Source organism: Platichthys flesus, chromosome 14 (genome assembly GCF_949316205.1).
Source record: "Platichthys flesus chromosome 14, fPlaFle2.1, whole genome shotgun sequence".
NCBI classification, from domain to species: Eukaryota; Metazoa; Chordata; class Actinopteri; order Pleuronectiformes; family Pleuronectidae; genus Platichthys; species Platichthys flesus.
The window spans coordinates 927,463-939,902 of record NC_084958.1 but is presented as its reverse complement, the minus strand read 5'-3'; the positions used below and the strand labels follow the sequence as shown (position 1 = coordinate 939,902).

General features: G+C 39.7%; 1 protein-coding gene across 1 annotated transcript; it reads left to right on the top strand.

Annotated features, from left to right (window-relative positions):
• The first annotated feature begins 5,962 nt into the window (after positions 1 to 5,962).
• On the top strand, positions 5,963 to 10,428 carry LOC133968929 (proenkephalin-A-like). The gene is made up of 3 exons (XM_062405186.1): positions 5,963 to 6,236; positions 6,615 to 6,761; positions 9,544 to 10,428. Exons 2-3 carry the CDS (start codon positions 6,618 to 6,620, stop codon positions 10,141 to 10,143), a joined length of 744 nt encoding a protein of 247 aa, XP_062261170.1. The 5' UTR covers positions 5,963 to 6,236; positions 6,615 to 6,617; the 3' UTR covers positions 10,144 to 10,428.
• The last annotated feature ends 2,012 nt before the right edge of the window (positions 10,429 to 12,440 follow it).

The window sequence follows — 12,440 nt, the reverse complement described above, 5'->3', positions numbered from 1 at the left end:
CACCCGCAGATTTTTGAATCATAATTGGTGTTATAAACCATTACTGCATGATGCACTTAAATATGCATTTCAATAAACAAGGGTCATTAGATCTCTTTTTGAGGCCGAAAAGGTTTTTTTCATCAGCAAAAAGCAATGTAATTGCAATGTTAGGTACTGCAACAAGGTTATTTATATAAATAGGAAAGAGTTGAGGTCCTAATATGGATCCTTTATTGTACTCCACAATACATTATATTTCTTCATAATTCCTGAACATGAATGAAAACATTGACTTCTATAAATAACATAGAAACGGAGCATTTTATAATATTACCATAAAATATATACATTTTAGAACGCAGTGAAGCTTGATTGACAGTGTTTATGAAGTTCTAAAAATGTACCTATTGCTAATTCATTATTATCTAAAGCTGTTTATATCCATCTGATATATTCGTTTTGTATATCATAGGAATTGAATGATTTTTGCGGAATCTATGCTAATGATTACAGAGAATATTGTATGTGTTCAAATGTTTCAGTATTCATGCTTGCACCATTTCCCCAAGATTCTTTAGAACACAGGGCATGGAAGACTCTGTTTGCCATATCCACAGCCATATCTGCTGTGGCGCTGCAACATGAGGTTTCTGGTATGTGTACTCTATATCCTTGAATAAGGTACACAACTAAATGCCAAGACACTTTGGTATGAAGGTGTATATCTTCTGATCCTGCAATAACAATCAAAACCCTGTTAAAACTAACCAATGGATTCAGTAAACATGAGTGATTTTACTCCTAAACAGTAAGCGTTAACTCAGTTGAGTTACAGCTGTAACTCCAACTATTTAGAAAAGGGGTGTTGCTCACGTGGTACTCTCGAAGGCAATGTGGCTGCTCTAGGCCGATAACATTGGTGCGTTAATGAGAAGCAAGACAACTGGGCTGCGCATGTGCCACTCAGGTAACAAGTGTTTCCAGGATGTGAGAGTGGAATTGGTGGTAGAGCCTTCAGCTACCACACTCCTGTCCTGTGTAATCATCTTTAAACATTCCATTTTGATTAAGCCAATTGTGTAATATTCGTTATAGAACCCAATAGCACAACTCGCAGACAGGTACGTTTTCATAAAGAAGTGGTCTTTATTACCAGGCAGGGTTTGGTACACAGGGAGTCAGAATCATCAGTCAAAGGTATCCCAAACGTGAGGCAAAAACCAGGTCAAACATTCCAGGCAAACATGGTTGAGAAAACATGATATGAGACAACCTGTTGAGATTGCTGCAACGCTGCGTGCAATAGGAGACAAACTGGAACTGGACAAGGGGAAGACACAGACCTTATATACCGACAGACATCAGCTAAACTAAACACTCGTGAAACACATTAGGCAGGGGAAGCCAATCACTGTTATTATTGTCCAGTCTGTCAGAGCTTAACTATGACGGTTACACAACTGTTCCTTGTGTGTCTCTCTTATTGAGTTTCTTGAGTCGAAAATATAAATTTGTTATTCATGAAACATTTAGATTGTTTTAGTCCCGATCCGTCCCTTCAACACAAAAAGTGTTGCTGTTGAAGTTTTGTTAGTTATTAAACATTTAGTGACAGGATACTGTGGCAAATTATTCTATCTCTCTCACAAACACACTTTCATGTGCTTACTGTCACAATTCATCATTTGGTGTCTCCAGTGAACCTAGCATCCCTACTTTCCTATCTCTGCTCTCTCTCTCTCTCTCTCTCTCTCTCACTCTCTCTCTCTCTGTTTATACCCCCCCCCCCCCCACATCCTGCCATTCACCATCTACCCACCAGAATTTATCATACAATCCTCCCTATCTTAATCACCTGCTCATCTATTTATGATTCGCAATCACCTGGTCATCCCTGTCTACAGCTGCTCAATAATAGAATGTCTGCTTATGTTCCCATGTGTGTCCCAAGGCCACCTCTGTGTAACCTGTCTACCTACTTTCAAAAATCTTAAACAATAGATAGATAGATAGATAGATTACTTTATTCATCCCCGAAGGGAAATTAAGTCGTCATAGCAGCCGGTACATTTGAATACAATAAAATACACTACAATAGATTAAATATAAAATATTACAGTAGAAAGAATAAAAACAGAAACACAAGATAAATAGGTAGATAAGGTGCAGTGGCAGATGATGGTAATAGTACTGGTGATATGATGGTAATGTTATTGTTAGACAGTATATAAAAATAGTACAGTATATATAGTATATAATATATATTTATATATGATAGTAATTATACCAATATAATAGCAGTATATAATAATAATAGCAGCAACAGTATATATAATAATAATAATAGTAAAATAGTAAAATATAATAATAATAACATGTACACATGTATAAATATGTGTATATAGACTTATATATACAAAGAATATACAAAGAGTATGATATAGTGTGCAAAGGCAATATTATTGTATAAAATGATGAATTGAGACAGGTATATTTAGTGCAGTTCTGTGATGGTGGCTCTGACAGAGGTAGATGAGTTGTACAGTCTTATTGCGGTTGGGAGGAATGATTTCCTGTATCAAGCCAAACCTTGTCTAAGCCAAACTTTGTCTAAGCTGTATGTTGTATTTACAGACACATGCAGTGTTGCTCTTGCAGTAGTTACTCCCCCCCCACCACCACTAGGAGTCGAAGGGAGACAGTGACATAAATTGGTGACGAGGATGAGATCTTCAGGACCGAGTCCACCACCTTTCCTTCCTCAGGTTGGTGATTTTTTTTGGGGGGGAAAGAGGAGTACAACTAGCCAAAGCACCACCATCTGACACGCAAAGGGTATGATGGTCTATAAGCAGTATTTATGAGCAACATTTTGCGGGTTTTCCCCTCACTGCACCTAAAGTGTATGCAAAAGGTGACTTACCTGTCCTTTGATGCCTATCAGCAGCAGCGGCTTTTGCAAATCAAGCCGTCAAAGTTCTAACCCTTTTCTACATAGTGAAAGCTGGATCACCTCTACTGGGCCGGGACCTGAAAAAAGCAAGATCAGTGTTATCAATCGGAAAAGCAAGCTAATCGGGGGAGGAGAATGCAAACACACCTGCTCCAAACAAAAAAACATCCATGGTGCTCAACATTGATTCCGCTCAAGCTCACCAACTTGGATGTCTTAAACGGTTCATTCATAAAGAGCAAGTTAACACCACAGTGAAAGCAGTACGCCAAAAGTTGAGACATCTACCTTTAAGTATAATCAGGGAGGTGTCAGCTGAGCTCAAATGCTTACTCCAAGCAGGCATCATAGAACCTGGCACGAACATGCAAGGGTGGCATCAGGCTTTGTGTTGACCTTCGTGAACATAATATAAGTGTGATCAAGGACTGTATCCTCTCCCTCATATGGAGGACTTTTTTGCAGAACTGTCAGGAACTACACACTTCAGCCAGATTGATTTAAGTTTACAACCAACTACCTCTTCCCACTAAGAGTCGCACTGCTTTTATGACTCAAGACGGATTCTTTTGTTTAACATGAGTTCCTTTCGGCCTGGCATTAGCACCATCTGCTTTCAATAAAATGATGCAGACAATCCTGAAAGATTTACCTTTACATTACATTACATTTGCCTGATGCTTTTGTCCAAAGCAACTTACAATTAGTACACTCAACATTCATGAGGGGCCATTTAGGGGTTCAGTATCTTGCCAAGGACACTTCGGCATGCAGATGGGAGAGAGTGGGGTTTGACCCGGCATCCTTCTTGTTGAAGAACCATCACTCTAACCACTAGGCCACACCGCCCCCACCAGTTCTGTACCTTGAGTACAGAACTACTTGGATGACATCATCGTGTATGGAGACTCTAAGGAAATGCAGGATAAACACCTGCAAGTCGTCCTTAAATGCCTTAAAGACACTGGTCTCCAGATCAACTCTGATAAAAGCTAATTTGACCAAACAAACATTATATTCCTGGGTCCTTCCAAATCGCCAATATTCATCACCACAGATGCCTCAGATTACAGGTTGGGTGCTGTCCGGACGCAGTTGCACTCAGACGATGTAGAACACATTTTTGGCTTAACTTCCCGCACCCTATCAGCTGCTGAGAGGAAGGACTCCACAGTATGAAAGAGGGGTTTTCGCCTGTGTTTGGTTTGAAGTTTGACCTGTCTCCTTGTGAACCGATTTCTCTGGTGTGGACATGGCTCATGAGTTTCTGAAGCAAAAATTAAAGTAACTAAAAGAATACAAATATCAGGATAAAATAGCAGTGCCACTACCAATGTTGATGTAATATAAACAAAAATGCGATATCTGAAAATGAATTGCTAAGCTATGTCCTTCCTGTACGCTGTACAGCTCCTTAATGTCTGAAGACAGCTTTTGACTAGGACAACATTAGAAACCTTCTTGCTTAACAGAATACTGAAAAACGGGTGTATGCATTTGTTACCTGTAGAGTTGATTATTGTAATGTTTGCAGGATGTCCAAGTAAGTCTGTGAAAAGGGGTTTCAGGAGGCAGAGGGCCAGTGCCGGTTCTCCCACCAAGTTCACCACGTGCCAGAGGGGGCACCACCAGGCACGTGCAAAGACATTTTGGGGGGCAGGTGCTCAAACAAAAAAAAGGGCACCCATCGCCGAAATTATTTATGAAATTTGAAATAATAATAATAAATAAATAAAAAACACAGTAGGATATTTTCAATTTATATTTTTATATTTGTTAACGCTGCCTAGCGCCGTGCAGCGATCGTTTCGGCGTCGAGTGTATTTTTTCTGCTTGACGCGAGCGTATCGCGACAGGAAACACGGTGAAAAATTATTTTAAACGATATTGACGACATATTTTATATGATATAAATGGTCAAATATGCATCCCATAATTTGTATTCACCTTCTGTTGTCCAGGAGTTTTACCAATTTTTACGACCACGTTGTTAAATGTCCCCCCCTGCCCATCCACTACAGCCACACAAGCAGTCAAAAAGATAAAAAGGGGGGGGGCTACGTATTCTCCACATAGGTTTGAGTGGAGAATACGTAATTTACCCTCGACACCCGACATTTAACGGAGCAAACAGCTGAGAAGTTCTTCAACATGGATTACATTAAATTCATAATTGAAGTGGAGAAGTACAGTGAGTTGTATGATCCTCGCAACATGTTGTATAAAGACAACACCAAAAAGGACACATGTTGGGACGCTGTTGCAGTTAATTTTGGAGCAACAAGTAAGTATATGCTTGAAAAAAAATATTAAATGCCGTTTTTACTGCAGGCTGATAACAGGGGCACTTTTCTCATCCAGGCCAAAAGGGCCAGTGCTAGAGCACTCCTAGGGGTATATTTGTGCACGTGCCTGGGCACCACCATTATGATCATCATCATAATAATCATTCATAATGATGAATTGGTGCTCCTTTGAGAGGCCTCAGAGACCCTTTGAATGAGGAGGCAGGCAATATGCCCAGGCCACAATGGTTGCAGAAAGACTGCACCTCGGTTCTTATGTGTTATAAAAGTTATAAAACACATGAATGATTTCCCCATCTCTGATCATACAGATAATCATGATAACAAACAGATTATGATGGACTATTGTCAGGAAACCAGTGACTGGAGCATATTAGATTTTAATTAAATGAACATTCCATGGATCGCAGTGGCACAGTGCATCAAACTCTGCAAGCTGAGTCATCTGGACCTAGAACATCATGTAGGCTGTCTGTTATACATGTTTGTTAAGGAACACAGACACACGCAGTTCTGCAGTGAGACATTATTCCCATGGAGAAGCTGCATGTTACACTGCCATTTATCATCTACATCAAAGCTTCCCAAGAAGCAGTACAACAGAGCTCTCGGTGACAGACTATACGCGTGTGGGTGCGTGTGTGCGTGCGTGGGTGTGGGCGTGTTTGTGCGTAAAGATAGAGGGGAGGTTGTCACGTCACCTAATCACCCTCCCCCATTTACCCGGTGACGCAAGCCACACAAAATACTTAAACGAGCCCATTGCCACACCAAGCACTTAGAAGTCAGCCCACAAGTAGTTTTTTCCTCTAACCTGTGAAACCCTGCACGAAGCAGTCCCGTGGAACCGCATACAGTAAGTCAGAGACAAGAGAAAAAACTGAACCGTGTCCGCTCTGCCTAGCGCCTGCCATAAACTGAGAAGCGCGCACATATATTGGCCGCACGAGCCAGAACCAGTCACCTACCCTGCCAGGACTCCCGAGGGCGCAGAGGTAAGATAAAACAACCTTTTCATTCTCAAACTGCAACCCCTAATACTACAGTTATTAGCTAACTACTGCTTTCACTTGCATTGTTCACACACAGCAGAACCGGCTTCGTTCATGCTTCAAAATGTATTTACTCACATCTTATATCTTAATTGTCATCATCATTAGCTGCACTAGGAGGCTGGTAGTCGTATTTTATGGAGGTTTAGTAGTTATAGTTATAGCGACAATATTAGTAGACTTGCTAAGCTGACATATCTAGTTATGACCTGTATATTATCTATCAGTCAGTTTCATGTTTAGTTTTGAAATGTTAAGTCTGAATTCTAAAATGTCTGAAGTCTGGCTAACTTTGAACTTGCTGTCTCTCTCTGCTCTCAGTCCATGGCTGCCTCCGCACACAGCAGCTGCATGTGGATGTTAGTCGTGGGAGCGTGCGTCTCACTGGTAGTCGAGGCGGACTGTGGGAAGGAGTGTGCACTGTGTGTGTACCAGCTGCTCGGACAGCAGTCTGCTTTCTCTTCCATGGTAATCTCACTTTATTTGGTTGTAACTACAACGTCCATGTGTGGTAGGGACCCTACAGACTTGACAAACTAATAATTAATTTGAAATCCTGTTGCCCGAGATATCCAATTTTCGCAGCTATGGTAAAGCTGTGCCATTCAGATAAATCCGAGTTAATGTATTATATGTGTCATTTTATCAGCTACAATATATCTAGCTAAGGATACGATATAGGAGCGGCTGTGGCTGAGGGGTAGAGTGGTCGGCAGTTCGATCCCTAGCATCTTAGGCAAGATGCTGAACCCGAATGGTTGCGAATAGATGCACTGTGCTGCGAATAGATGCACTGTATGAATGTGTGGGTGAATGGGTGAATGTAAAACTGTACTGTAAAGCGCTTTGAGTGGTCATCAAGACTAGAAAAGCGCTATATAAATACAAAACCAATTACCATATAATAATGAAAAAAATCCTTTATAAGTCCCACAATGTGGCATTTTGTAATGTGTTACATTCTAGTGGTTTATTTTCCTTTTCTTTCCTGCCATTTTCCATGCCTCTGTTACTATCTGCTTGTCATTATATTCATGTCACTTCTCTCCCAATCTTTTTCTCTTAATTTCCATTCTTTTCTATCTCCTATTCCTGTATTCTTTACCTCCTCTCGTTTCCTCACATCACCATGCCCTCAGTCTTTACATGACAGTCAATGTGTAAATATTCTATTGATTAAAAATCAGACATAATATTTACGTTTCAGTGAATTATAAAAATTTAAATAATTCAGATATTGAAATGTCAGATGTGTTTAGTGTGCATCAAAAATATTTCAATTTAGCTGATTTTAAATAGCTTATTGGTTGTATGCCCTCCTTTTAAAATCTGGGATATCTGTATCTATGCTTTATTCAAATTCATCAAATGATAAAAAATATTTGTTATGCTTTCCTTGTTGGAAGAATTATACTAAATTAACAAATGCTCAACTACAATTATTGTAAATATAATTAAAAAAAAATTATTGAAATTTTATTAATGGAAATTCTATTATTAATCCACTCAATCAATGCACTTTATTCACACAATAAATTACTTATATAAAAGGGAATTTTCTCAATAAAATAATTTCTTGAGGTTTGGTATATATGAAAAACTGTCCATGTTTGGTCTTTCTCCTTATTACGCAATCATTATTGTTTCATACCTCCATTATGGCCACCAGAGATAGCAGCTGGCCATCACCCTCCAATCCCCTGAGGTGCCAATATGTCCTCTATTCAATTTTCCTGTTCATTAATTCTGTCTTCATAAGCAAGTGGCGCTGAAAGCTCAGCAAGATTCCTTTCTCTGTGCCATCAAACAGGAATTTCTGATGGTTGAATTAAGTGAAATCCAATGACACATGAGGTTAGGAGCAGGTGAACCCAGCAGTAAGCAGCCCCCAAGGCCCAGCAGACACGTTTAGTCTGATTATTCCCGTGCCACTGGGCTTATACGGATGCGCATGGTTAAAGGATGACTGGGATAATTGGGTTGTGGGGTGGGGGACATGCAGCTTTTATAGGCGAAGCTGGTATTAGATATGTCAGCGGGCGAGGAGCAGGCTGGCACAAATGGTTTTAAAGGAGAAATTGTGTGTTTTCTAAGTTGTTCAGGGAATAATTTTGGTATTTTCTAAACAAATTGGGCTTTTGTGTTCTCTCAAACCATCTGCGAATAGCTGACTGTAATCTCTCTCTTGTTCACTGTTTTCTGTCTTTAGAAAGACTTTAGTCTTTGTGTGTTGTTCTCTATCTGAACACAATCGTGGCTGCAATTCAAACAAATTCTCACTGTCTTAAATTTCAGGAGTTCATCAGACCCTTTAATATCGCTGAAATTAAAAATCTTTAATGCTATCGGCAATATGATTTGCAGTCAGAAAGGGCTCTCCACCACAATATATTTTTATATGTCTAGAGCCAAGAGTTGTTTCATTTTTCCATGATTTATTTGACAGATCTAAATCTTAATGTATTGCAGCCTAGTGGTTCTTAATTAGAGTCTTAATCAATTAATCAAATTGTATTTGTATTGCACATATTTACAAATCACAATTTGTCTCATAAGGCTTTAACAAAGTCTGACATCATGTGCCATTACACCTCTTTGCCTAGTTAATGCATACTTTTTAAACTTAACTCCCTCAGTTCTAATACATGATGTGGTCACTGATGTTGGTAGCTTTTGTACCATACAAATACTATGGTATTCATTAATCATATCATCAAAAATTGTTGTGTCCATTACATTTGACATGAAATTCATCATTCAGGGCTGCCAATTTCAGCAACATACATGAACACTGAGCTGATTACTTAAATTACCACTTTATTCACAAACTATTGTCAGACAGTGTAGCTCCCCTTACTAGTGATTGAAAAGGTTGTTCTAACTACAGACATGACATAAAGCTATATTTATAAGAATACAATAAATATGCTGCAAAGTGGGGATTGTTGAGTTATTAACCTGTGCTTGTTTAACTTAACATTACATCCTAATTGTGCTAGAAGAGATGTGTTTTCTCAGGTTCAATTTCTTAAACTAAAAGCAAATCATTGTAAGTGATTATGAGGTTTAGAAGTCTATACATTTTAGGAGTTTCAAAACGAAAATTAAAGGATTCTATCCCTGATAAAGCCACTGATTCAGGGATAATGTAAGCTTGAAAGTGCATGTGTAAAATCAGCATCATGCGATTGGTTTACAGTGTATTGATAAGACTGTATGTAAAAGTCATAATTCAGTCAAATTTTTTCAGACATGCTCTCTTGAGTGCAATGGTGGGTTGGACAGCCAGAAGCTCCGCTTGTGCCGGGACCTCCTATTGGAGGAGGAAAACCACATTCCTCTGGATGCCGACCCACATCAACAGCGGGAGCAGGAATCAGCCGGTGCCATGATTGATGACACTGAGGATACAACATCTCCAGAACACCAGCTAGCCAAGAAGTATGGGGGCTTCATGAAACGCTATGGAGGTTTCATGTCTCGCCGGTCCTCTTCGCCAGAGGGGGAACTCGAGGATGCTGGTAACAAGGATGAGGAAGAAAAAATTCGCCTAGAGATCCTTAAATTCCTTAATGCAGCAGTCGAGCACGGGAGTGAGGGGGATGGTCAGGGCGTTGAGGCAAATAAGAGGTATGGAGGCTTCATGCGCCGGGCTGCAGGAGGGGTAGTGCAGAGTGACCTGCTGGAGGCAGTGATAGGCCGTGGGCTAAAGAAGCGCTATGGAGGTTTCATGAGACGTGTGGGCAGGCCAGAGTGGTTGGTGGACAGCAGCAAGAGTGGGGGGGTGTTGAAACGGGCCTGGGAGAACGGCAGTGAGCAACAGAAGAGGTATGGGGGTTTCATGGACTAGGATATCACAGTTGTGGCACTTCAGTCCCTCAATCCCTCCAAGCACTCTTCGTCAACCAATCAACTTGTTGTCTGGACTTGTTGGTGTCTGAATCAACTCCCCACTCTCTCTGCCTACTACATTGCTTAATCTGGCTTTGTATAACAAGTTGCTGCCTGTTTCATTGGATCAGTTGGTCCTGTATTGATAAAAAAGATAAACAAATATTGTTCAGTACACAACATTTTTTTGGTCTGTTTTTGGTTTCATCAATGATATTATTTATTAAAGACTCTGTTGATCGAGGTTTGTTGATTGAGTCTATGTTTTTAAATTTAAAATGTTTGTGTGTGTCTGCAAGTCTCCCACTCTTTAAAACCAAAGGCTCTTCAAACATTAACATATGCAGATATTTGCTGTAAGTACGTATGAATCCATCACCACAGCTTACTGATCTGCCAACATTTTCCTAATAACATTGACCTAAGCCTGCAGTAGTGATGTCTATGCAAACAAAGGTTTAGTTTCCCTCAAAGTAAAAAAAGAAGAGTTCAACCAATAACCGCATCGTATTTGTATAAAGTCAATACAAGTTCATCCAACTGTAGATCTTTATTTTTGACTTGCCATTTTTCACCATAATTCTATCGCTATCATTCCTCCTCTTCACTCTGGCAGGCTGTTTCTTCAATAAAGGACAGTTAATCATTATTATAAGGGCCATAACACTGATAGTGCAGAGTTCATATTGAAATTGGTCCAGTTTTCTTAGCATTATTTATGGCCAAATGAATGGATTTTTGAGGACGTACACATGCTTGAAAACTCAGCATGTTTGCAGAAAATTCAAAAGTGGTGAAAATTCATGTATTCTTGAGTAATAAGGGCAACGACAGTGCAAAGGCCCTATTGAAATTGGTCCAGTTTTCTTAGCATTATTTATGGCCAAATGAATGAATTTTTGAGGACGTACACATGCTTGAAAACTCAGCAAGTTTGCAGAAAATTTAAAAGTGGTGAAAATTCATGTATTCTTGAGTAATAAGGGCACCGACAGTGCAAAGGCACGTCTGCACAGAAATTATGACTTAAAATCACAGCGCCCCCAGCTGGCAACAGGAAATGTCTTGTTTTTTCCCTTTGATGCATTGCTCCTCGTCCATTGACCTCAACCTTGTCAAACTTTGTCAGAAGGGCCTCAAAATATTAATGATGAAGTCATATGGTAATAGTGATTTTTCGTGGAACACCAGTTTAGTGGCGTGGCGTCAATTTTCATCAAGTTGCCATGACACACGGAATTTAAGTAACTTCAGTTTACTGTGTTCAATCTCCCTAGAACTACATTTGTGTAACAACAGCGCCCCAAAGACATTCATATGGTTTGAAGAAATGGGCATGAATAGCTGAATTAGGCCCTTAAAAAAGATCAGCCCCGGCACCATGATTGACCAATATGAAAAAAAATCGGTAGGGACATTTGTTTTTTCATTACAAACACTAATCTCTTTTTAATCATATGCTTGACCAAACAGCAAGTTAGCCATTTTGAATGAAGATGCCATTTTTTACCATTAAAACATTTTTTTCACATGATCATAGTCCCGCCCTGAACAATGAACAGTAGAATGTGTCAATATTGACTCATTGTCACAGCGCCACCTTCTGGCAACAGGAAGTGACATGTTTTATACTTTGTGGCCCTTCTGGTTGCTTTACAATATACAGATCAAATGACCTCAGACAAACTATAAGAACATGGTCAGAATTGTGACATTCCCTCAAACCGTGTAATCTATGAGGTGCGGCAAAGGTTGATCTTTTGCCGTAGGAGAAGAAATTCTCATAAATCCACTGTACATCAGACCATACATTCTGTGACATAATCAGAGCCCAGGCCATATCAGCTCCATATGTCAATATTGAGACAGGGTCAAAGTGCCACCTACTGATTTTCCATGAAACAGGAAGTTATTTTTAACACAACTGTGCATTGTCCAATTGGCACCAACATTTAAACCTATGATCCGAGTCCCGACCTAAACGGATCAATTAATCTGTATGTAGTGATAGTGAAAGTGCAACCTACTGATTTCTTTCATGAAAAGGAAGTTATTTTTTACTCCTCTGGCCATTGTCCAATCGGCCCTAATATTCTGTCACATGATCAGAGTCCCTGCCTGGGCAGATCTATTTGTCTGTATGTCGTGATAGTGATAGCGCCACTTACTAGCAACAGGAAGTAAGCCTTGTTTACAACTTTAATCTATTTACATTATATTTTGACCTTGTGGTCTGCACTTGATGGCCTGGGAACC

Bases quoted from the DNA above. Each gene is read 5' to 3' on its own strand.
- LOC133968929 (XM_062405186.1), top strand. From the start codon at position 6,618: ATGGCTGCCTCCGCACACAGCAGCTGCATGTGGATGTTAGTCGTGGGA. The intron at 6,762-9,543 runs GTAATCTCACTT...AAATTTTTTCAG, and splicing joins AGTCTGCTTTCTCTTCCATG to ACATGCTCTCTTGAGTGCAA.